The sequence below is a fragment of the Podarcis pityusensis genome (genome assembly GCF_964106645.2).
Source record: "Podarcis pityusensis genome assembly, chromosome: 4".
NCBI lineage: Eukaryota > Metazoa > Chordata > Lepidosauria > Squamata > Lacertidae > Podarcis > Podarcis pityusensis.
This window is the reverse complement of record NC_138027.1, coordinates 3,755,634-3,781,844: the sequence shown is the minus strand read 5'-3', so window position 1 is coordinate 3,781,844 and position 26,211 is coordinate 3,755,634. Positions and strand designations below refer to the sequence as shown.

Here is a 26,211-nt window from a genome sequence, read left to right as displayed (position 1 = left end):
ATTCTCAAGCTGCTGCGTGCAACTCTACGTCTCATGGTTAGATCGGCGAAGCTCCATCTGAGTCTCCGCCCCTTGTACACCAACTTAATATCCTAGCCTTGCTCCACCTTTTCCGCCTGACTGTTCTTCTCTGGGTCCCTCTGCCCCCCGGGGTCTCTTCCTTCCGGGATTCCTCTGACGCTGACGCTGACCCCCCTGACTCTTCTCCCTCCTTTCGGCGGGCTTTAGGACCTGGCTCCCTTTCCGGGCTGCCTACTGCGCCACCTTCCTGTGCATTTGAACTTGGCACGCGCGCCCAACCTTCCACCTTCCGTCTGACCGTTTCTTCGCTCCCCGATGGAGGTGTGGCCACTCCTGACTCGTGCCCTCCCCCCTGTTGTGAGCTGCCAGCGCTTGATCCCTGGCGCCCTTCCTCTTCCCTGCTCTCTGGCGGTGACGCTGGTCCTGATTTCCAACTGCTCCCCTCTGAGTCCCCTCTGGCTCTATCTTCCTGGGGTGTCCCCCTAGGCTCCCCCCTTGCCCTGGCCACTGGTGCTCCTTTCTGTGAATCTTCTGATTCACTGGAAAGACTCGGAGATCTCGGGTCGTCGTCATCACTCATCTTTTCTTCTGCCTCCTCTCCCTCGCTCTCTGTTTCCTCCCTTGCCCTTGCCTCTGCTCCTGAACCCCTGACAGATACAAATTCGCTTAAAATGTATATGGGAAGTCCAGTGTAAGCGATGGAAGTCAATCAATGAAATCTTATCATTGAGATATTTGTAGAATAAATTTGGAAGAAATTCTTCCAATTTTTCTTCTTATTTTTTCTTTTTCTTTCCTTTTTTAAAAAATATATGTGTGCCTATCTGAAAAATATATGTACGTATGTATTTGTATGTCTTTTGCTTGTATCTTGTAATAATTAGGTTAAATAAAATATAATAAAAGAAAAAGGAAGCCACTGGGGCAGAAGATGGGCAAAAAGACAAGACAACCCCACAGAGAACCTTGCAGATGCAGAGAAACGGTTGGCTTTTTGAGGACTTTATTATCATTTCCACATCTGTTTCGAGTTCCCTGTTGAGAATTGCAGGTGGAGCACGAAGGTGTCTCAGGTGGAAGGAAGCTGAGAACACACACGTCCCGTTTCAGGATCAGTGGATCAACGAAGCAAAAGGGTCTGTGGCCCCCCTCCCACAGCTGCCCCCCTCCGGCTGACTCACCGGCTGGCTTTGACCTTTATTAAAATCCACGGGCTTCCGAACTAATTCATTTTACCCCTTGCCCAGCTCATTCGAACCAAAGCTCAGAATCCACACGGTAGTGTCCTTTCCCACTGCAAAGGCGCATTGTCCATTTTTTGCACCATTGGAGGAACGTGCATGGGATCGGCTTCTCCTCCCAGGGGCCAGTGGGGTCAGCTGTGAGCTTCCTTGGCCCGCCAGAGACTTGTTCAAGCTCAGGGATTCTGGCGCCCGACCTCGTCTAGACTGAGATTGCCTTGGAAGTTTGGGGAGGAATGAAGAGGACGGTTGAAAATGTAGCTCAAGAAAAAAGTCGCGGAAACACACCCGAACATTTGGCTTGAAGGTGAGGTGCTCTCAAGCCTGCAAACGAGCAAGTCTATCCCAAAATTAAGATCTCGTCGGCAGGTTGCACAGGATCGAAGCAAGCGTAACCAAAGCGGGAGTGATAATTGGCATTTAAGGATTCGGGCAAGCGATGAAATGTGACAGAGAAGGACAGAGGAGAAAGTCACCCTGGGAAACATGCACACATTTAAAGCACTCTTAAAAAACAGAGACATGACTTTGCTATCAAAGGTCCGTATAGTTAAAGCTCTAGTTTTCCCAGTAGTGATGTATGGAAGTGAGAGCTGGACCATAAAGAAGGCTGATCGCCGAAGAATTGATGCTTTTGAATTCTGGTGCTGGAGGAGACTCTTGAGAGTCCCATGGACTACAAGAAGATCCAACCGATCCATTCTGAAGGAGATCAGCCCTGAGTGCTCACTGGAAGGACAGATCCTGAAGCTGAGGCTCCAATACTTTGGCCACCTCATGAGAAGAGAAGACTCCCTGGAAAAGACCCTGATGTTGGGAAAGATGGAGGGCACAAGGAGAAGGGGACGACAGAGGACAAGATGGTGGGTCAGTGTTCTCAAAGCTACCAGCATGAGTTTGACCAAATTGTGGGAGGCAGTGGAAGACAGGAGTGCCTGGTGTGCTCTGGTCCAGGGGGTCACGAAGAGTCGGACACGACTAAATGACTAAACAACAACTATGCTACTTTCAATGCCAAGGTTTTTTGTCCCTTGGGACTAAATCATTTTGAACTTCTGAAAGCTTTGGGGCTTCTTTACACCTGCCAGTTTCTCCCTATTGTGCCTAAGCAAAGATCCATGCTCACCTCAGTATTGCTAAAGGAGGGAATGAACTCCTTGTGGATTCTGCACTAAGGTGTGGGGGGTGGGGAGCCAGATTCTGAAGCCGAAATCTCTGATTGGCATGACTTCGGTAAATCACTTGACAACAGACAGAGGGCCTTCTTGGTGGTGGCGCCCACCCGGTGGAACGCCCTCCCATCAGATGTCAAGGAAATAAACAACTATCTGGCTTTTAGAAGACATCTGAGGGAAGCCCTGCTTAGGGAAGTTTTCAATGTTTGATGTTTTGTTGTGTATTTAATATTATGTTGGGAGCCGCTCAGAGTGGCTGGAGAAGAAGAGGAGGAGGAGGAGGAGGAGGAGTTTGGATTTGATATCCCGCTTTATCACTACCCGAAGGAGTCTCAAAGTGGCTCACAATCTCATTTCCCTTCCTCCCCCACAACAAACACTCTGTGAGGTGAGTGGGGTTGAGAGACTTCAGAGAAGTGTGACTGGCCCAAGGTCACCCAGCAGCTGCAGGTGGATGAGCGGGGAAGTGAACCCGGTTCACCAGATTACGAGTCCACCGCTCTTAACCACTACAGCACACTGGCTCTCTCTGGGGAAACCCAGCCAGATGGGCAGGGTATAAATAATAAGTTGTTGTTGTTGTTACAACCAATATGGTTTTGGATATAGCTGTACATGTTCTGTTCTGCTGGCCATGGAGGAAGGGCCCAAAGCCATGCAGGAGGCAGGACAGCTGACCCTCGACCTCAGGGCATTCTGCTTCTGTTCCACAAACACAGAAGCCTTTGTGTCCTGCATCAGCCCGGCTTCATCAAGCTGGTCTCCAGGAGGGCTAGAAACACGTTAGGGCTTGTTGGGTTGGTTGGCTGGTTGGTTTTGGAGTGGGAGCAGGGGTGTTAAATGGAATTTGCAGAAGGCCGAACTCAGTGCTGCCCGAGGCACTAAAACTCAGCATTTGCATCATCCTAGAATTATAGGTGCTTTTGAATTATGGTGCTGGAGGAGACTCTTGAGAGTCCCATGGACCGCAAGAAGAACAAACTGATCCATTCTGAAGGAAATCAGCCCTGAGTGCTCACTGGAAGGACAGATCCTGAAGCTGAGGCTCCAATACTTTGGCCACCTCATGAGAAGAGAAGACTCCTTGGAAAAGACCCTGATGTTGGGAAAGATGGAGGGCACAAGGAGAAGGGGACGACAGAGGACCAGATGGTTGGACGGTGTTGTCGAAGCTACCAGCATGAGTTTGACCAAACTGCGGGAGGCAGTGGAAGACATGAGTGCCTGGCGTGCTCTGGTCCGGGGGGTCACGAAGAGTCGGACATGACTAAACGACTAAACAACAACAACAGAATTATAGGGCTGGAAGGGGCAAAGGGTCATCTAGACCAACCCCCTACGGTGCAAGTGTTTGCATAATCACAAGTGCACCAATGCCATTGATGGCACTCTCCTGTTTGGATTTTCAAAGCAATAGGGAACCTCGGGATTCTGAGAGGAGAAAGTGTGTAATGGCAGTAGACGGAAGAGAATGCTGCTTGAGTCCAAGGAGGAATTAAAGGAAGCACGAGGGGTTCACAATCCACATTAAGCTGCAGTGTGGACAGAGCCGTAGACCAGGAGGTCCTGCATGTAGAAGGTCCCACATTCATTCCCCAAAGGCGTCTTCCAGAGAGGGCTGGAAAAGAATCCCTTGCCTGAAACCCTGGCGAGCAGCTGTCCGTCAGTGTAGACAATACTGAGATGAATGAACCCATGTCCCGACTTGGCAGCTGTTCCTCTGCTCCTAGGGTTGTGGGGCAGCTGTGTGTATGCAGCAGCCAAAGACTAAATCGCTCATCCGCTAGATTGGTGTGGTGGTGGATGCAGAAGCAGCGGCCATGTCCGTAGTATCCAATTTCTGGCTCGACACAGAACTGTAGAGTTGGAAGGGACCCCCAGGGCCCCTGGACATGCTGTTGCCCACCCCCATGGTCCAAGAGCTGCACCCCAGCACCACCTATGGCATCCCAAGGGGTCTTGGGGCTCATCTGTCCAGCTCACACTTCCCTGGGTGCCCATCAGAAATGCCCTAGTCCTGCCAGCGGATTGGACCTTCTGCCAGCACCGTCCGCCAGCCCTGCGTGACCCACTTTTTGCAGGGCAAATTCTCCTTCCAAAAAATGATGATGGTGGTGATGATATCGCAGCACCCGGCTGAGGAGCAGGAAGGAGGTTCTGCTGGCATGCTTCCTGCTCCTCTGGGGCATCTCAGATGGCTTGGCCCATGATGAGGACGCTCATGATGAATACCATGGCGAAGAAGACCCACATGAAGAAGCGGTCCATCACCTTGGCGATCTTCTTCCACTCCCCGGTCCGCCTGGAAGCCGCCTTCTGGTCCCGGAAGCAGTTGGCAATGTACTCCACGTTCCTGAGGATGCTGTGGTGGTGGCAGAGGCAGCGGCTCTTGGCGCAGGGGGCCTGATCCGCAGACTCGCCCTCCCCGCCCTCCAGGTCCACGTACTGGCTGCCCTCGCCCCAGCCGGGCTGCTCCGAGGGGCTGCTGGGCCCCTGCGAAGGAGACCGGCGGGGCGGCACTTCCTCGCCGGGGGATCTCCCCCTGCCCACCCCCCGCGTGGGGCCCCCGCCGTTGGCCACGCGGGCTTTGGGGGCGGGCTCTGGCTCCGGCCGGGGGCTCTTGCAGCTCTCCCCCACTTCGTAGACGAAGAAGATGCGGGCCATGTACTGCAGGATGAGCTTCTTGGCCCACCTGGGGACGGGTTTGGCGCCAGGGCCGCAGTGGTGGATGTTCATGATGAAGATGGTCAAGGCGGTCGAGGCCGTGATCATGGTCATGGTGGCGATGTAGTATTTGCCTGCAGGTGGAGGGGTCGGGGAGCGGGGGACGGACGAACAAGAGGAGACGCTCCTTTAGCACCTGAGAGCGGCCATCACACCAATCCGGGGGGCTGGACTACGACTCCCATCAGCCCCCGCCAGGAGCCTGAAACAGAGGGAGCACCAGGCTGGGGAAGGCAACATGAGACCTTCGCAAGTATTATTAATATGTTGTTGTTGTTGTTGTTGTTGTTGTTGTTGTTGCTGTTGTTGTTGTTATATTTTGTTATTTATACCCCACCCATCCAGCTGGGTTTCCCCAGCCACTCTGGGCACCACCCAACTGAATATTAAAAACACAATAAAACATCAAATATAATAATAATAATAATAATAATAATAATAATAATAATAATAATTTTAAAAAATATTAAAATTTTAAAAAGTATTACGGTGGTACCTCGGGTTAAGTACTTAATTCGTTCCGGAGGTCCGTTCTTAACCTGAAACTGTTCTTAAGCTGAAGCACCACTTTAGCTAACATGGCCTCCTGCTGCTGTTCTCATCCTGAAGCAAAGTTCTTAACCCGAGGTACTATTTCTGGGTTAAGCGGAGTCTGTAACCTGAAGCGTCTGTAACCTGAAGCGTCTGTAACCTGAAGCGTATATAACCCAAGGTACCACTGTAAATTTATTAAATTTTTAAAAATTATTAAAATTAAAAAAAACCCTGCCCTCCCCAGCCAAGACCGGGCTCAGGGCGGCTAACACCAGGTATAAAAACAATTCATTAAAATACAACTTAAAAACAAAATTAAAATACAACATTAAAATGCAGCCTCATTTCAGTAGAAGCTCAAATCAAAAACTTTTTTGGGGATGAAAACGTCAAATCTTCACCAAGGCCAACTATCCAGACCGGTCCTACGTGGGCCAGAAAAAAGCCAGGGAAGTCCCCAACTAGGAGTTCCATCAGAGAAGGAGAAAGGGAAAGAGGGGGAGGGAATCAAGTGGATTCCAGTCCAAAGGCCAGGCGGAACAACTCTGTCTTACAGGCCCTGCGGAAAGAGATCAGATCCTGCAGATGTCAACCCCAAACACGCAATATCCCTTTTTTCAGTTTCCTTGTTTCTGGGCTGGGCCCAGAGACGCCGCAATCCTCACCTTCTCCCCCCAGGGACTACTCACCGATGAGGGGCACGTTCTCCGAGGGGGGCATGCTCTCGGCCACCAGCAGCTGGAAGACGGTCAGTGCCAGGAGGACGGTCACCCCCAGGGACACCTTCTCCCCGGAGTCGGCCGGGAGGTAGAAGCCCAGCGGGGCCAGGAAAGAGATCATGATACAGGGGAGAAGCAGGTTGAAGATGTAGAAGGAAGCTCTCCTCTTGAGGTGCAGCGTGTAGGTGACGTCCGGGTAGGGCTCCGAGCAACACCCGTAGGTGACCACGCTGCGCTTGGCCGGCATCCCCAGAACTTCCCACTCCACGTTCTCCACAAAGTCCGTCAGGTCCCCCGTCTCCTGTTTGTTCAGGATGTCGATCTGGTTCCCGTTGTAGGTCCAGGAGCCAAAGGTCAATCGGCACTGCTGGCCGTCAAAGGGGAAGTAGGAGACGTCCACCTTGCAGGAGCTCTTGGTGATGGCCGGAGAGTCCCACATGATCTGGCCGTCCGAGTGGATCACCACGTTGGTCTCCATCGAGCCCGTGAACTGGTCATCGGCGCTGGAGGAGGGGGAAGGAGAGAAATAATTATTATTGTTATTATTTATACTCCACCCATCTGGCTGGGTTTCCCCAGACACTCTGGGAGGCTCGCAACAGAATACAGTGGTACCTCGGGTTAAGTACTTAATTCGTTCCGGAGGTCTGTTCTTAACCTGAAACTGTTCTTAACCTGAAGCACCACTTTAGCTAATGGGGCCTCCTGCTGCCGCCGCGCCGCTGGAGCACCATTTCTGTTCTCATCCTGAAGCAAAGTTCTTAACCTGGGTTAGCAGAGTATGTAACCTGAAGCATATGTAACCTGAAGCGTATGTAACCCGAGATACCACTGTATTAAAAACACAAAATAGGGGGTGTCTTGTACATGGGGGGGGGGGTCTTATAGACGGAAAAACATGGTAATTCCCCACATTCCAGCTCTCCTGATCCAAATTTCTACCACTTCTCTTCCCCCTCCCCACAAACATACAACATGGCGCCTCCACGTTTTCCCATTGCAAGGCCCAGATTTTGTCCCCCAAGCCCCACCCCACATGGTTAAGCAGGAGGGAAATCCTGTCCAACAAAGATTTCTTGTTTACATGTCTGGCACACAGTTCCCCTAATGTGAGCACCGAAGAATTGCTTGCTTATTGCATTCATATCCCGGCTTTTTCTCCCTGAAGCTTGAAGTGACATATGGTTCTACTGCCCCCCCCATCTAATCCCAGCAACACCCCTGTGAGGTAGGCCTGGCAGCATTAAACATTAAAAACTTCCCTAAACAGGGCTGCCTTCAGATGTCTTTTTAAAGTCAGATAGTTGTTTATTTTCTTGACATCTGATGGGAGGGTGTTCCACAGGGCAGGCGCCACCACCGAGAAGGCCCTCTGCCTGGCTCCCTGTAACCTCACTTCTCGCAGGGAGGGAACCACCAGAAGGCCCTCGGAGCCGGACCTCAGTGTCTGGGCTAGACGATAGGATGGAGACGCTTCTTCAGGCATACAGGACCGAGGCCGTCCAGGGCTTTAAAGGTCAGCACCAACACTTTGAATTGTGCTCGGAAACGTACTGGGAGCCAATAAAGGTCTTTCAGGACCGGAGTTATGGGGTCTCGGTGGCCACTCCCAGTCACCAGTCTAGCTGCCGCATTCTGAAATAATTGCAGTTTCCGATGAAGCATCAGTGCCAAGTCAGGAAAGCAGCTCTCTGTTTTCAGGAGAACATCCATTTCATTTCATTTACAGTGGTACCTCGGTTTTCGAACATAATCCATTCCGGAAGACGTTGGACTTCTGAAAACCGAAGCAATTACTTCTGGAAGCATTTACTTCCAGAAAACTCAATACAGAAGCCGTGTGGCACATTTGACCTCCGAAAAGCATTCGAAAACCGAAGCAATTACTTCTGGGTTTTCGGTGTTCGAAAACCGAAATGTCTGACTTTCGAGACGTTCAAAAACTGGGGTACCACTGTACTATAATCCTACCCTGCTTTTCACTCATGTGAGTCATAAAGCGGCTTACATACAATAAATAATAACTACTATTAATAACTATTTTAGAACTATAATAATTATAATAATAATGGTCGCAGGGTTTAGATAATCAAAATTTATGTGTTGTAAAACAGCTAATAAAAAGGAGTAGAAAAAAAACATCGGGAAAGGAGGGGTGTAAAGTCAATAAGAAACTTTGTATGTTAAAAAAATTGTATAATGATAAATGGTTTGAAATATTGTTGGAGACTTAATACAAATGATATAAAAACAATAAATAGTAACTTAGTAAAGGTAAAGGTAAAGGGACCCCTGACCGTTAAGTCCAGTCGCAGACAACTCTGGGGTTATGGCACTCATTTCGCTTTATTGGCCGAGGGAGCCGGCGTACAGCTTCCGGGTCATGTGGCCAGCATGACTAAGCCGCTTCTGGCGAACCAGAGCAGTGCACGGAAATGCCGTTTACCTTCCTGCTGGAGCAGTACCTATTTATCTACTTGCACTCTGACGTGCTTTCGAACTGCTAGGTTGGCAGGAGCTGGGACCGAGCAACGGGAGCTCACCCCATCGCGGGGAATCGAACCGCTGAACTTCTGATCAGCAAGCCCAAGAGGCTCAGTGGTTTAGACCACAGCGCCACTTGCAACATAAATAAAATAATGAACAAATCAACAATAAAATAACCACCTTCTATAAATCATTAGCAAAACAACTTATAAAATGGATTAAATAGCATAACCACAAGAAGCCATTTTATAAAATTTGCAGAGCGTCACAGGACTCATAATCCACAAAACAATATGAAGAACATTAGCAGACTAAAAACCAAAAACAAACTTAAAGCACTGCTGAATCCAGACACTTTCTCTCCCTGCTCCCGTGACTCATAGTCTTCCACTTAGTTCATCAAAAAACACCTTCGCAGAACATCTTTTAAAGGGAAGGGCTGTGGCGCCACAGGGGGCCTTCTGTGAAACCTACTTGTTATACAGAACGATGTCCGGCCTCCAGACGTAGCTGCTTGGGATCCGTATGGTGTCAATGCCATCGTAAGCCTCCTTCTCCCAGCTCAGGTAGGCGTCCACCCACACCTGCCGGATCCACAGGTAAGCCGTCAAGATTTGATTCCTCTCATCCTGCAAGGCAAGAGGGAAAACAACCTCAGATACAGGGTGCAAGGAGCACACCTTATGCTCTGCTTTTCTTGCAGAGCGGGGCATCGGATGGGGAATCTGGGGGAAATCGGCTTTGACACACACACACACACACACACACACACACACACACACATTGCAATACCTCTTTTTTTCTTTAGAGGCGAGGAAGGAATAGACCAAGTGCCATTGCCCAGCCTGTTAGAAAGTGGTTTCTAATCCTAATTGCTAAAAACTGGAAAAAAGAAACTGTGCCAACAGAAAAGGAATGGCAAGACAAACTGTTATTGAGTACGGTATATTGAACTGGCTGGATTAACAGAAGCAATTAGAGATCACACTAGACAAGAGTTTCAAAAAGCATGGGGAAAACGGAGGGAATACTTCACAAAACAGTGCCCTAAAATACATACCTGGACTTGTTTTGATTAATGTCTTTAGGAGACTTTGTGGATATTTAAGTTATAATTAGAAAATTCTTAATAATTATTCATAAAGGAAACATTTATAGGAAGTAAATAAGGAGGTCAGATACAGGATAAAGGAAGTCTTTTATTTGGTTGTTTGTATTGTTGTATGTTATGCTCATTGTATGTTAAAAGTAAAGGTAAAGGGACCCCTGACCATTAAGTCCAGTCGCCAACGACTCTGGGGTTGTGGCAGTCATCTCGCTTTATTGGCCGAGGGAGCTGGCGTACAGCTTCCAGGTCATGTGGCCAGCATGACTAAGCCGTTTCTGGTGAACCAGAGAAGCGCACGGAAACGCCATTTACCTTCCCGCCAGAGCGGTACCTGTTTATCTACTTGCACTTTGATGTGCTTTTGAACTGCTAGGTTGGCAGGAGCTGGTACCGAGCAACGGGAGCTCACCCCGTCGCGGGGATTCGAACCGCTGACCTTCTGATCGGCAAGTCCTAGGCTCTGTGGTTTAACCCACAGAGCCACCCGCATCCCAGTCATTTGCTTACCTCCCTGAAATGCAAAAAGAAAGTCATATTTCATTTAGATGGAGATTGCATGAAGACTTATTAGATGATCAAAAAGCAAGATGAGTGCCGCAACCCCAGAGTCGTCCATGACTGGACCTAATGGTCGGGGGTCCCTTTCCCCTTTAAGCAAATAGCGAATGAAAGTCTCCAGTTGGGAAAAGAGAACTCAAAGCAGTTCGGCAAAACAGGGCCCTGGCCTAGCCAACCAAGACCAAAACCCCATCCAATGGGGCGCAAGACACAGTGGATCTATCCATAGCCGTCCAGCCTCTTCCGACAAGAGTGCTCTGACCCTCGGCTGCATTTGAAGCCTCTTCCACCTGCCCTCCAAGCACCAAAGGACTCACCATGTCGATGATCTGGGACAGGGTGACCTGCAGCGTGACATTGAGAGCTCGGTCAGTATCTTCTGCCGGACGCAGCGCGTTGGAGTAGTTGGCAAACAGGTCATTGAGCAGCTTGTAGGCAAACTTGCCCTGAGCCCCTGAGCAGCCTGGGGAAAAAGGAGGCCAAGTTGTGGGGCAGGGAGGGGGGGGGAGAGAGAACAAAGGAAAGGTCCATGTCAGCTGTTTCCAAAATATTTAAAGGCCACCAAAACCTCAGTTCCATAAATGCCTGTGCCCCCTTCTCTACCCTATGAAAAGCAGAATGACAGTTTGCACAACCCACTAAGGAAGATAGGAAGACAATAAACTTCAAAGCAGCAGCAATTTAGTTGCACATGTGTTGAAAATCCAGTTAAAACTATTTTACAGAATCGTAGAGTTGGAAGGGACAACAAGGGTCATCTACGGGTGAAACTCAAAAAATTAGAATATCATGGAAAAGTTCATTTATTTCAGTAATTCAACTTAAAAGGTGAAACTAATATATGAGATAGACTCAAGACATGCAAAGTGAGATATGTCAAGCTTTGATTTGTTATAATTGTAATGATCATGGCATACAGCTGATGAAAACCCCAAATTAACAATCTCAGAAAATTAGAATATTATATGAAATCAGCAAAACAAGGACTGCAAATAGAGCAAGACTGGACCTCTGAGAAGTAGAAGCAGATCTCGCTTTGCATGTCATGAGTCTATCTCATATATTAGTTTCACCTTTTAAGTTGAATTACTGAAATAAATGAACGTTTCCACAATATTCTAATTTTTTGAGTTTCACCTGTAGTCCTAATATATAATTTTTATTAACTTTTCTAATTACATTTCAAAATATTAATTTAAACAACCTTAAATCAATGAGTTCCCATCTTCTCTTTTGGTGGTTCATTTTGCATACCACACATCCCTGCATATATTACATGAACTAAACCATTCAGTAATCCATTGTTACATCCATCAAAACTTATTTGTACTGTTGAATTTATCTTAGTGCTACCAGCGTTTTTAAATAAACACAATTTTCACTCATATATTCAGTGAACGTTTTCCATTCTTCTCTAAACGTACATTTTCCTTGTTCTCTTATTCTATATGTTAAATTTGCACAAGGATCATTTAGTCCAACCCCTCCAACATGCCCAACCTGGGGCTCGAACCCCCAACCCTGAGTTTAAGAGTCTCCTGCTCTACCAGCTGAGCTATCCCAACTGAGCTCTTTCATTTATTTCACTCAACAAAACTGATGAACTTGAAAGGGACGATGCTTGCTACATCCCTGCTGGAAGCATATTTCACAGCACAGTAAATTCTTTTGGACTGTGGTTTTGGGGGTGGGGGTGCCAAAAGCTGCCTCTCCGTTGATGGCCATCGCTGCCTCCTGTGGGAGTGTTAACAGAGAAATCTGAGGGCTCCCTTGGACAAAAAAGCAAGGACACCAGGCAGGAATACCAGCGCAAAACAGCAGCCAGTAGGCTTGGTCTTGATTGAAGACTGTCGCGACAGGACTCCCACCTGCCACCAGGTGGAACAAGATGAAAGCCCTGAACAAAAGAGAACCCAAACTTTTATTAGCTGCTAATCCCCATGTTAGGGATGCAGGTGGCGCTGTGGGTTAAACCACAGAGCCTAGGGCTTGCCGATCAGAAGGTTGCGGTTCGAATCCCCGTGACGGGGTGAGCTCCTGTTGCTCGGTCCCTGCTCCTGCCCACCTAGCAGTTTGAAAGCATGTCAAAGTGCAAGTAGATAAATAGGTACCACTCCGGCGGGAAGGTAAACGGCATTTCTGTGTGCTGCTCTGGTTCGCCAGAAGCAGCTTAGTCATGCTGGCCACATGACCCAGAAGCTGTATGCCGGCTCCCTCTGCCAATAAAGCAAGATGAGCGCCGCAACCCTAGAGTCGGCCGCGACTGGACCTAATGGTCGGGGGTCCCTTTACCTTTAATCCCCATGTTACACACCCCCAAACTACATCACTCATACATAATGGTTACCTCATGAAAGGGGAGGTCTGGTGGCAGTAATCTGAGCTTCCTGGACCCTGCCCCATGGTTCTCCTTGCCCTCCACCAAACACCCATCAACAAAAGAGATATTTACATTTCCCTGTTTCCCAGCCAAGTTAATCACACCCTTTTGTCTTCATCTGGGTTTGTTATTTCCGGAATGGCCACCTGTCCGGCACTCAGGTATCAGGATGCCAGGGATTATCACTCAGGCAGAGGGGCTGCTGAGTAGCTGAGCTCACATGTCTATATGCATTTCTGAAGTTTTCCCAGTGAGCCAGTACATAGATACATTGATCAGTGAATTCTTACATTTGGTATCGTGCAGCAAAGGCCCTTTGAATAGATAGGAAGAAACTGTGATGAAGTGGTTTGTGGGGACAAATCACAAAAGTCACAAAAGTGATGGTGCTGATTTTGGTAGTGGGCTGCATGTGCATGATATCTGCTGGAGGGGCAAACCCCCCTCCAACCTATACATAAACTCCTGCAACAGGAGGGAGTTCCACAGATTAACTCTGTGATGCAGGAAGGACTTGCTTTTTATCAGTCCTGACTCTTCCCACGTTGAGCTTCATTGGACGCCCACGAGTTCTGCGCTACGAGAAAGGTAGAAAAATGGTCCTCTCCCCATGGACAATTTTCATGTGACAAATGCCCCCCCCCATCCTCTGCTTAAAAACCCCCAAGGAAGGAGAGTCTGCCACCTTCCAAGGAGTCCATTCCACTGTGGAACAGCTCTTGCCACCAGAAAGAAGTTCTTGGTGGTTGGCCAGGATCTCCTTTCTTTGAGTCCATCAGAAAACAAACTGGCTCCATCTTCCATGGGGCAGCCCTCCAGAGTCGGACACAGGCTTGCCGTTGGAGGGAGGGGGGTTTGGGATCGCTAGGGTCTTGTCCCTCTCCAGGGCCAATGGGGACACACATACACACCCTCCGCACACTCAGGCGCAGTGCGGCAAGCCTCCGCAGGCCACCTGCTCTGGATTTCTTCCGCTCACCAAGCACGGGGGTCACATTCGCAGCCCTGTCCCCGGGCAGAATCCCGCAGAGAAGCAGCTCCGAACGGGCCGTTTGTCCAAGGGGCCTCTTCTGAGCAGTGGCAAGTGCCCCTCCGCGGTGCCTTGCAGGGTTAAGGCATTGCACATGGGTGCAAAGACAGACTCCCCACCTGGAAGCCCTGTGAACACGGCGTTCGTTCCACAACATGTGCAAAGAGGATCTCTGCCTTCCTGTGCTGCAGCCAAGACTTCCCGAGTGAGAGGTCAGCCGAGGGCAGCCTGAAGTAGCCCCAGTCAGCAGTCAGTATTATTATTATTATTATTATTATTATTATTATTATTATTATTTGCATTTATATTCCACCTCTTCCTCCCAGGAACTCAAGGTGGTGAACATGGTTCTCCCTGTCCTCGTTTAACCCCAGCAATGACCCTGAGAGGTAGACTAGGCTGAGAGGGAGAGGGACTGGCCCAGGGTCAAACCCAGAGAGGTTTGTGGCCCAGTGTGGGCATTTGAACCCAGGGCCTAGTCCAACACTCTAACCACTACACCCCTCTGCATCTCACCCACAGAAGGCATGCTCTGCCTCCTTCCAACACAGTGGAGCTAGCCTAAAGTGCCCATCGTGCCACTTTTAAAAGGACAGTTACGCCTCTCTATCCATTTTACAAGCAGGGAAACCGAGGCTGGGAGAGTGATTTAGAATCATTGAAAGGTAGCATTGGAGGGGACCCAGGGGTCATCTAGTCCAACTCCCTGCAATACAGAAATTGCAGCTAAATTTGCCCAAGGCTCCTTAGCCAGTCCATGCGAAGGTAGGATTTGAACCCAGATCTTCTCTCTCTTCGCCAGATGGAGCCACCTACATTACTTGGACCCCACCGGCTCTCCCCTGTCGGCACTTGTCTCTTCCTCCGTTTTTTAAGCTCCTAACAGGCAGGGGATGTTGCAAGATCCGTCCTTTCCTCGGTTTGAAAGTTTAATGACGGGTGTCCCATTTCCCTGGCAGGCGCGTCTATTGACATCTTGCAAGGTTCGCTTACAGATCAAGACACACACATTTCCAGTCCCTAACCAGCTGCATTTCCAAAGCGCAGTCTGGCCTGCATTTCCTCGCAAGAGGGCGATTGAATTGCAATTTAGCTGATGGCAGCTCCAGGACGCAAACTCTCCGGGGCCAAGTTTCTATGGAGCTGTTAGGACGAACCTCCCCGCCGTGAAAACAACTCTTTTCCCAAGTATGATTGCAAAGACAAACACACGGGTCCTGAGGAGGAGCAGGTAGAATTCTCTCCCAGGTGGGAGGTCAAATGCGAAACCTTAGAATCTGCAGCTGGCCCGGGAGGGGGGACAGGGGGGCAGCTGCTTGATTGAAGGCTTGCAAAATTCCAGGAGGGAGCAGCCTTTTGCTTACGAGCAAAAGTCCTTCAAGCAAGCGTCAGAGAGAGAGGGAAAGCAGAATAATTTCCTTGCACCACATTTGCGCGGCCCCTTTCCGCTAATAAGAAGCAAAGAAGAAATCAAGGCACCATAAAGGAGAGGTGCAAAGCCTTTTGAAAGTCTTACCTGGCGCCAAGAGCAGACCCAGCAAAGAGGCAGACAGGAGGAAGGTGCCCATCCAAGGATTCGGAGACATCTTCACCCTTGCCAAGGTGAACCTGGGGGGTGGGAGGTGGCGAATCTCGGAAGCGGCTGGAAGGAGGGCTTTAAGTCACCCGGAGAGCATGGCTGTGTGAGTCAGCGAGGAGAAGGCAGAGAAGGCAGTCCAGAGGAACCCTTTTTGCGTGCGGAAGGTCCAGTGCGTGTAAACTCTGCGCTGTGCTACTCAGACTGTCTTTTCTTTGACAGCCACCGATGGATTTTCCTTACCTAGAGTGGAAAAAAAAGCAGCCAGCAAGCCGGTTGTAGGTGACATCAGGTGGAAGGAGCAGCCTCGGAGGTTGCAAATGAACCTCTGGCAAAAGATCCGCCCTGCACAGCCAACCTAAGGGGGGGTTTTGTGTGTGTGTGTGTGTGTGTTAAGGCAGCAGAGACACGGCAGGTCAAGGTGAGTTTGGGTTTTGCTCACCAGCCTGTTTTAGGCTGCAGTCGTCTGGAAGAAAGGGGCACAAAGGCATCGCCGGCGCCGGCTGGTTAAAGCAAACTGTGCCATCCGCAAAACAAAAGGAAACTTTCGTTTCCGAATGTGCACAATCATCCTGGAATCTCAGGTGTACAGCATCAGCTTGGTGGTCGTTCGGCATTCCACGAAACTCCAGTCTTTTGGCATTGCATTCACTGCAGAGGCTAGGTGACAATTATAGCAGGAAGTCTTCTGGACGCCGTAAGGCCCAGCAGACTGGCAGAGCGACTCCTCTGAAAACTGCGGGCCGCTGGACTGTGCCAACAACCAGAGCGCTGGATGAGACCCAAGGGGTCTATCTGGTCCAGCGTCCCCATTTCCCGCAGTAAGAGGCGGATTTAGGGGAGCGTGACTGGTTCCGTCACACTGGGCGTGGAGCCTTGGGGGCGCCGCAGGGGATGCTGTGAGTATTATTCAGAATGAAGCAAGAGAGGTGGGGAGGTGCCGAGTTTTGGCAAGGCACATGATGGTGCTGAAATTTGAAACCCCCAGGTCTGCTTCTGCCACAAGGGCCTCTTCTGGGAAGCCCAGGCACCATGTGGAAGGAAAGTAGCTCTTTCCCTACATTACAGGGGGTTGGATTTTATGACCCCTGGGGTCCTTTCTAGGGCTGGCTGATATCTGGTTTTCAGCCTTGCAATATATCACCAGCTAAACATCGGAATACACTGATGTGTCACGATGTCTGAAATAAGGGTGGGGCTATGTAGAGGCTAAGGGATGCGGGTGGTGCTGTGGTCTAAACCACAGAGCCTAGGGCTTGCCGATCAGAAGGTCGGCGGTTCGAATCCCCGTGACAGGATGAGCTGCCATTGCTCGGTCCCTGCTCCTGCCAACCTAGCAGTTCGAAAGCACGTCAAAGTGCAAGTAGATAAATAGGTACCGCTCCAGCGGGAAGGTAAACAGCGTTTTCGTGTGCTGCTCTGGTTCGCCAGAAGTGGCTTAGTCATGCTGGCCACATGACCCGGAAGCTGTATGCTGGCTCCCTCGGCCAATAAAGCGAGATGAGCGCCACAACCCCAGAGTCGGTCATGACTGGACCTAACGGTCAGGGGTCCCTTTACCCTTTACCTTTATGTAGAGGCTGGCTGGCTGTTTTTTCACCACATTGTGATTTTTTGCACACGCAAACACATCATGATTCGCAATATAATGCCAGGTCAAAAATTATGAAACTTGTTATAGATATATCGCCCAGCCTTAGTGCCTTCCAGCTCTACAGTTCTATGCGTGGGATGTAATTCACTGGGAGCAGTCAAGTACAACAGCCCTTGTTTTGCTAGAGTGGACATGCAAGGGAAAGTTTGGTCCAGCCAGTCGAACTTCCTGTTCCTCCTGGCCTGGACCATCCTTCCTTACATGTGACCAGTAGGTGGGCCTGACCTTACCTGACCTAACAAAAGTTCTAGTCCATGGGTAGGCAAACTAGGGGCCGGATCTGGCCCAATCGCCTTCTGAATCCGGCCCGCAGATGGTCCGGGAATCAGCATGTTTTTACATGAGTAGAATGTGTGCTTTTATTTAAACTGCATCTCAGGGTTATTTTTTTGGGCATAGGAATCCGTTCATTCTTTTTCCTTCAAAATATAGTCCCGTCCCCCCCACAAGGTCTGAGGGACAGTGGACTGGCCCCCTGCTGAAAAAGTTTGCTGACCCCTGCTCTAGTCACACTGCCACCTCTCTTCTCTTCCATCTTCCCTTTTCGTCCTGCGAACTTCCTGAACTGCTGGCTGCCAGCCAAGCAGTCCCCCAGGTAATCTCCCATATGGGGTAAACCTGTTTGTACCTGTTCGTAACTTTAAGCCTAAAGCCTGCCTTCAGGGATCACTCTGTGCTCTGCCTGATCTTTAGTAAAACTACAGTGGTACCTCGGGTTAAGTACTTAATTGGTTCCAGAGGTCCGTTCTTAACCTGAAACTGTTCTTAACCTGAAGCACCACTTTAGCTAATGGGGCCTCCCGCTGCCACCACGCAATTTCTGTTCTCATCCTGAAGCAAAGTTCTTAACCCGAGGTACTATTTCTGGGTTAGCGGAGTCTGTAACCTGAAGTGTCTGTAACCCGAGGTGCCACTGTACTTTTTGTTACTTATCAGTAAGACTGTGGTGTCTTTATTCTTTTAGGAGGGATTCAAGGGGTCTTACCAGGAACATAGTAGAACACATTTGAATCTGGACAAGCCAGATGGAATTGCTTATTGACTTAAGAAACTCGCATGAGTTTGCAACCAGTTTCCACTCCGTAAAAAAGGGGAAATGAAACTTGCTAGCGCAAGTTAGGAAGGATATTAATAATCAACATATCCTCTCCTGCCACTTTCAACATTCCCACACTATGATTCTCCCAGCAAGTGGTAGTAAGTGACGCTTCTGATTGAGGAGCTAGAGCATAACCATCATGAAAACGTAAGGTCCTGTTGTGTCCAGCTGAAGGCCATATAGCTCAGTCAGTAGAGCATGAGACTCTTAAATCTTAAGGTTGTGGGTTCAACCCCCACGTTGGGCAAATGATTCCTGCATTGCAGGGGGTTGGACTAGATGCCCCTTGTGCTCCCTTCCAACCCTACGATTCTCTGATCCTGTTCAGTTGGGGCAATGCAACCAATTTCTCTGAATCCGGATTTGGGATTGGGATGATTTGTACCAAATCCAGACTTGAGGCGAGGCAGCTACAGCGTGGGTGACCACAGAGCAGTTACAAAATAGTCTCTGAAAAAGACAGCCAGTCTTCAAAGTGTTGCAAATATTTCTTGCACCATATAAGGAGAATGCCAGGGTGGGGAGGAGAGCTGGACTTTGCTCATCAAGAGCTCTGGTTTCCAATCCCAGGCTAGAATCTCACCCAACTCTCTCCAGGCACAGTGTTTGGAGGGAAAAGCCTGCAAGCAAGGCCTGAGGGCAGCACCCCTTCGCCACTCATGATGCCCAGGAACGTATACAGAGCGTAGCACCTTGGATGGTGGAGGAATAACACAGCTCCCCTCGCACCCAATTCCTGTGCCTGAACCTTTCCTCCTAAAGAGGGACACACACACCCCGGAACTGAACACTGCCCCCTAGTTACAATAGAGACCCAAGTCTGAGGTTGACCCATTTGATTCTTAAAAGAGGGGCAGGGAAGGGAAAAAAGAGAGGCAATCAGGAAAATGCTATAAACTTTTTTTTATTTTCTTATAAAGGTATTTCCAGAAAAACAGACAAGAAAATAATCTGGATCATTTATTTATAGTTTTTAATAAAAACCTTTACATAATCTTCATGCGTCACCACTTTGTTGGCATCCCCCCCCAATACATACACGCACACGCAGACACGCACTGCCTCCAGGGGTCCCACGCAACTGGCCGCAGGGGCAGCACCCACACCAGGCCTCGCCCTGCCCTATGAGATTCGGGCAGACTGTCCACCCCAGGGCCCTGGAGGCTGCCAGCCAGCTTCGCATCCGGAATTCCCTTTCGGCAATATGATGAAACCACATGGCAAACACATTCAACATGACCACCTTGAACTGATTGGTTTGAGCCGTTACCCCACCCCACCCCCCACCCCCAGCACAAAACCTAAAATCAGGTTGCGTCCCCCCCTCCCCAGCACTTCTGGCAAAGGGATTCGGCATGAAGAACAGGCGCGGCTCAGCTTGAAGACTCAAGCCAGACTCCCAAAGCCAGGCTGTCAGAAGGAGGGGAACCTGCCAGCCCCCTGCAAGGATCAGAAGCACTCTGGGGTGCCATTTGTGCCGCCACCCCAAGACAGGATGCCAGGAAGCTGATGTCACTGAGGGATTTCCCCCCTGCAAGGATCAGCCAGCGGTGTCATTTCCGGACCAAACCTGGCTGTGCCTCCACCTCCCTCTCTTCTTTGCAGAGGCCAGGCAGCACAAGCCAGATCTGACTCAGCCCCATAAGGCACATGGGCAGCAGGGTCGACTCCACTTGTCCGAACCCAGCAGCGCAGGACACACTCAAAGCCCCCACCCCCTCCAAAAAAAAACCAAACGAACGCTGACCAGAGCTCAGTTGAAATGGAGATTTGACTGTATACATACACACACACACACACTGATTTTTTTGTGCCATCTGTAAGGTGCCTTGCTCTCTGCCCGCCACAGGTCCAGTGACCCCCACAGCTGGCTTCTGCTGCGGCAAAGGCTTTATTAACACTAGAAAGCGGGGGCGGGGGGGGAGGTGTCGCAACACCAGAGCCCAGTCTCTGAACTTTGCCCCCTATGGTGGCTGTGCAGCACCCCAGGGTGGGAAGGAGTTGCGCAGGAAGGGGGCTGCCTACACCCCTGGGCCCTGGGGCCAAAGGGCAGATGAATCGTTCAGAGAGGGCAGCTACGTCCAGGCGAGGAGGCAAGCTGCCCTCATTGTGCCACCACCATCAGTTCCCGCAGGTAGCCCTGGGTGAGGCTACGCAGCTCCTCCAGCACGTAGTCCTCGGGCATGGGGAGGCGGCCGATGTGGGGGGCGAGCAGGCGCAGCGGCACTCTCTGCACGTCCGGGGTGGAGTCCGAGGCGGAGTCCGGAGGGTGCTGCAGGCTCAAAACCACACGCAGGATGTCCACAATGCGCTTGGCCATTTCTGGGTGCGAGAAAGGGGAAAAACAGCGGAGGCTTGGGCAAATGAACGTATCAAAAAGCTTTGAAAAGTATTTAGTTGAGTTTGTTCCAGCAATTTCCCAGGGGAATGGACCTCCAGCGAGAGAAGCCCTTGCATTTACCAGACACGAGTGGTCTAGTCTAGGGTGTGCTCTTGGCTGATCTCAGGTTACAAGTGTAATATAATTTTTTATCAAATTTTCTGTTTTCCAATTTAAAACACTCATTTGCACATCCTTAAAATATCAACGACTTCTTCTCTTTCCATGATTCATTTTACATATCATAAATCCCTGCATATTTTATAAAAAAACTATACCATTCAGTATTCCATTACAGTGGTACCTCGGGTTAAGAACTTAATTCGTTCTGGAGGTCCGTTCTTAACCTGAAACTGTTCTTAACCTGAAGCACCACTTTTGCTAATGGGGCCTGCCGCCACTGTGCGATTTCTGTTCTAATCCTGAAACAAAGTTCTTAACCTGAGATACAATTTCCGGGTTTGCGGAGTCTGTAACCTAAAGCGTCTGTAACCCGAGGTACCACGGTACTGCATCCATCAAAACTGTTGAATTTTATCTTGACACTGCCAGCGTTTTCAGCTGTACAGGTTACCAGTGTAATAACTGCTTTGCTAGATCCGACCAAAAGGTCCACTCCTGTCTCTGAAACTGGTCGCCCCCCCAGCTTAGAAATGAAGCCGGGAATGTAGCTATGATTCCTGCATTGCAGGGGTTTGGGCTAAATGGATCTCTCCAACTCTAGGATTCTCAATTCTCCAACTGCAGAACCACAGAGAGCTATAGGGGACCAGCCTGTGCTGGATGCTGGAAAGCAGGACTATGTAACATCTACCCACCTAGAGGTTAAGGCTGTTAGCACTGATCTCGGAGGCAGCAGAGAGGAAGTCTTTGCGCTCATCTTTTTAGCTGGGAAAAAGCACCCCGAGTTGTGGCTGCTGGTGACAAATGGAGCTTCCCTCAACCTCTCCCTACTTGGAAGGAGGCAGGTCAACAAGTTCTAAGCTGACTGTGGCTCCTTGCCAGGCACAGCAGAGCACACACGGTCCAGCCAGCCACTCCTATTACGCATCAGGCAGGCACTGGCTCTTTGAAGATGAGGAAAGCCTTCAGCCTCTGAACATACTTGAAGTTGGTTTTGGAGAGGTAATTGCTTTAACTGTTTTTATACCCGCAATCATTTGGTATTTGGAAATGCTTCACGGGAAGGGATTCATAAATGAAATAAAGGAACAGTGACAGTATACCTGAAGTAGCGTCTCCACCCCCATCATCCTGCCCGGACACTGAGGTCCAGCTCCGAGGGCCTTCTGGCAGTTCCCTCGCTGTGTGAAGCAAAGCTACAGGGAACCAGGCAGAGGGCCTTCTCGGTGGTGGCACCCTCCCATGAGATGTCAAAGAGATAAACAACTACCTGACCTTTAGAAAACATCTGAAGGCAGCCCTGTTCAGGGAAGTTTTTATGTGTGACATTTTGATGTGTTTTTAATCTTTGTTGGAAGCCACCCAGAGTAGCTGGGGAAACCCAGCCAGATGGGCGGGGTAAGCCCACATTTTGCAACATTCCCTGTGCCCTGCATTGTTCCACAAGGCAACTGCAAACCACCAACATGGACTTGTGGTGTCACCTAAACTCCACACCACAAAAGCCTCCAGGTGCTGCTTTTTACATGACAGTGGCCATGAAGAATCAGAGCCACGTTGCAGAAGAGAATTATTATTATTATTATTAAAAGGGAAGGAATCAGCGTGCCCACAGCCTTACCAGACTGAGCCAGCCTATCCTTGGCATTGCGGCATTGGAGCAGCTCTATCCTGTTGCAAAGGGACGTCACTTTAGTGTGCAGCTCCTCCAGTTCGTACCCAGAGCAATCCAGCTGAAAAGCAAATCCAGGAGAAGGGAGAAGCATCACTCACTGGGGTGACAACAGTCCCACTGGGGATTTTTCTCATTATTAAAATGTCTCATGCCAGGCTTCCAGAGGAATTTCCACGGGGCAGATTTCCCCTCCTAAGCTCAAGGCAAGTGTTCGCAATGGTGCATCCGATGGCCACCATTACTATTCAAACAGCCCCCGGCCCGGTGAAGCCCCCTGAAGCTCTTCTCCCTCCCAGAAATTCCTCAGATCACTGGAAGGGGAAGCTGAGCCGCATGCACCTGGGGAGTCCTGGCAGTTCCCCCTCACTCCCCCACCCCCAAGCTAGAAGACACAGTGAGCAGGCAAGTCTCAGCCTCTGAATCACCTTTTGCAGCATTTAAGTGTCCATGCTCATGGCAGGGCACTAGAGCCTAAGAAAAGAGGGCTATCTCCTTCTCCTCTCCTTGTGGGAAGAGCACAGCAAATGGAAAGACCCCCATACATCAACTGCATGGCCATGTTGGTTTCTGTTTATGCCACTGTGCAGTGCTTGGAGTCACAAGACTCTGTTTTGCATTCCAGAGATTCCAGGCTGCTGGAAGTCTCACGAAAGGTAGGAGACGGATGTGTTGTTACTGGTTTCCTGTTCCTTTTGTTTTCCAGTTGCTCTCTGCCTTTCACAGAGAGAGCATGTATATTTCTTTTCTGTCTGCGTAGTTAGAAATGAAACCTAGCAATGTAGCTCAAATTTCTCTTCTGCTGCTTTGATACTCTGCTGAATGGAGAATGTGCCTGGAGCCTTATCAAAGGCTCAGGTCGTTAATCATCGTCAGAGGAGATTCCAAAGGCTCGACCGGAGGAGGAGCTCGGTCGTAGCAGAGATTTCGACAGGCCACACCCTCCCTTGGTAAGCCCATCTCCCTGCCAGTAGAAAACCAGCACGTCCAAAGGAACATTTTTTCCTTGACATGCTAGCTGATTTATTTTTCACCTGCAGGGAATGTTTCAACACAGGAACATTCAGATGCTTTACTCCAGGGGTCAGCAAACTTTTTCAACAGGGGGCCGGTCCACTGTCCCTCAGACCTTGTGGGGAGCCAGACTACAGGTAAAACTCAAAAAATTAGAATATCGTGGAAAAGTTTATTTCAGTAATTCAACTTAAAAGGTGAAACGAATATATGAGATAACATGCAAAGTGAGATCTGCTTCTTCTCAGAGGTCCAGTCTTGCTCTATTTGCAATCCTTGTTTTGCTGATTTCATTTAATATTCTAATTTTCTGAGATTGTTAATTTGGGGTTTTCATCAGCTGTATGCCATGATCATCACAATTATAACAAATCAAGGCTTGACATATCTCACTTTGCATGCCAGGAGTCTATCTCATATATTAGTTTCACCTTTTAAGTTGAATTACTGAAATAAATGAACTTTTCCATGATATTCTAATTTTTCTAACCCAGAGGTGCATTTTAAATAAAAGGGCTCATTCTACTCATGTGAAAACACACTGATTCCCAGACCGTCCACGGGCCGGATTTAGAAGGCGATTGGGCCAGATCCGGCCGCCGGGCCTTAGTTTGCCTTCCCATGCATTACTCCCTATATTTTGAACTAGCTTCAACAGGGGCACGCAGCGTAGCTTTCCCTGAATACGCACATCAGGCTCGATCAGCGTTGTGACTGGGAAGAGGAAAATTCCCAAGAGTGCTCTCTGTAAGGGAGCAGGCAGGATGCAACAGTCTGGTGTGGTGGTTAGAGTACTGGACTAGAACCTGGGAGGTTGGGGTTCATGTCGCCATGCAGCCATGACGCTCCCGGGGTGCCCTTGGGCCAGTCACTGCCTCTCAGCCTCCCCTTCCTCTCAGGGCTGTTGTGAGGATTAAATGAGGGAGAAGCGCGCAAGCCCCTGGGAGTTCCTTGGGAGAAAAAGGAGGGGTACAAATGAAATGACACCATCCTCGTCCTGAGTGTGTCACCTGCTGAATCCTGTCAAGCATCTCAATGATCCGGATGTAGTCTAAGAAAACCAGCCCTGCAGTGTCCCAGTCCTGGATGAGGGTGCTGCGCTCTGGAGCAGACAGGTCTTCCAAGAACCCTTTCAGATAGGTGTAGTTTTCGTTAATAATGGCATCTGAAAGAGGGAAACAGCAAGTGATGAACAAATAAGAGAACTTCAACACTACTGTGCCTGGCAGAACGTTTGGTAAAACAGCAACTTGCCAGAAGGCAGGCATAGATGTTGAAATTGACACGACTTTCAGAGGTGGGCAACATCTACGCCAAGAATGGGACACGTGGCATTCTGAAGCTGTGACCAGGAAGAAGAAACACCACTAGGAGAGGGCACCTTCGCCTCCTGAGGGTGTCTGTTCAATTTGTAAGGAGGGGTGGAATCTAGAGTGTGTGTCCTTGGCTTTGGGCAACTGGGACAAATTAGGGATTCTGCTGGTTTACCACCTGCCTCACTGCCCAGAGATCTCACTGCCTCAGTTGATAGAACTAGTCTCAGAGGCGATGTTGAGGACTCCCAAACTGATTTTCCAGAGCCCTTTAAATTGGCACAGAAACTGCTTTGGTCATCCTGTATGATGACCTGTTGGGAATGAGACAGGGGAAATGGGTCTCTGTTAATTCTCCTCAATCTCTCAACAGCTTTTGATGCCAATGACTATGGCAACCTTCTGGAGCAGCCGTCAAGAGTTATGGGTGGGTGGCACTGCTTTGCGGTGTTTCTGGTCCTACTTGGGTGGTTATTTCCAGAGGGTGATGCTTGGGGAGTGCTCTTCAGACCCGTGGAGCCTTCAGTGTGGGTTCCTCAGGGTTCAATTTTATCCCCTATGTTGAATAACATTCTATGGGTTTTGTGAGAGGGGGATTATTCAGCTGCCTTTGCTTAATTATGCATTTTGTATTTTCATTTTGTATATTTATGTTGTGAACCACCCAAGGGCAGCGTACAAATTTAATAAATACAGTAGTACCTCGGGTTACAGACGCTTCAGGTTACAGAAGCTAAAGGTTGCAGACTCCACTAACCCAGAAACAGTACCTCGGGTTAAGAACTTTGCTTCAGGATGAGAACAGAAATCGCACAGTGGCGGCAGGCCCCATTAGCTAAAGTGGTACCTCAGGTTAAGAAGAGTTTCAGGTTAAGAACGGACCTCCAGAACGAATTAAGTTCTTAACCCGAGGTACCACTGTAATAATGATAGAAGCCCCCTCCTTTTAGGAAGCAAGGCAAAATCCTACTGAGTGTTTGCAGGTTTTTTGTTTTGGTAAAGACAGTCCAAAACTCAGTTAGACGCCCTGTTTACCGCCATGCCCCGGGAGAAGGAAGGAAGGAAGGAAGGAAGGAAGGAAGGAAGGAAGGAAGGAAGCCTTACCTGAAGCCAAGTGCCTGATGACCAGCCTGTGGCACTGATTCCAGTGCCCTGCCCTGAACAGGTAGAGAGCCTCCTTATGCTTGTCCCCTTCCATCCTGGCCCTCACGGCTTTGGCCTCGTGGATCCACTCTGGCGGCACACACAGCCTCTCCATCAGGAAGGCTTCCTTGCTCCACGACTCGGGCGTCTCCTGCAATCTGCAGTGGCGGTTCAGCAGCTCACGCACGGCTCTTTCTCGCACGCTGGTGGGAAGAGAAACGCTCTTTGTATGACCTTGCATAAAGCAGGAGGGTACGGCA

General features: G+C 49.5%; 2 protein-coding genes across 5 annotated transcripts in view; both read right to left on the bottom strand.

Moving 5' to 3' along the window:
* Window positions 1–2,942: 2,942 nt before the first annotated feature.
* Window positions 2,943–15,563, bottom strand: CHRNA10 (cholinergic receptor nicotinic alpha 10 subunit; the record flags this gene model as incomplete). Its single annotated transcript, XM_081003893.1, has 5 exons — window positions 2,943–5,235; window positions 6,385–6,917; window positions 9,376–9,530; window positions 10,885–11,030; window positions 15,494–15,563. The coding sequence occupies 5 exons, from the start codon at window positions 15,561–15,563 to the stop codon at window positions 4,628–4,630; spliced, it is 1,512 nt and encodes a 503-aa protein (XP_080860019.1). The 3' UTR covers window positions 2,943–4,627.
* A 3,631-nt stretch (window positions 15,564–19,194) lies between these two features.
* The window catches only part of NUP98 (nucleoporin 98 and 96 precursor), a 43,471-nt gene continuing 36,454 nt past the window's right edge, over window positions 19,195–26,211 (bottom strand). For all 4 annotated transcript variants that reach the window (XM_081001729.1, XM_081001727.1, XM_081001730.1 and 1 more), the window contains 4 exons: window positions 25,913–26,154; window positions 24,506–24,660; window positions 22,431–22,542; window positions 19,195–20,628 (listed from right to left, as the gene is read on the bottom strand). In XM_081001729.1, the coding sequence (XP_080857855.1) occupies window positions 20,411–20,628; window positions 22,431–22,542; window positions 24,506–24,660; window positions 25,913–26,154 (727 nt within the window). In that variant the 3' untranslated portion in view covers window positions 19,195–20,410. The remainder of the gene's footprint in view (window positions 20,629–22,430; window positions 22,543–24,505; window positions 24,661–25,912; window positions 26,155–26,211) is intronic.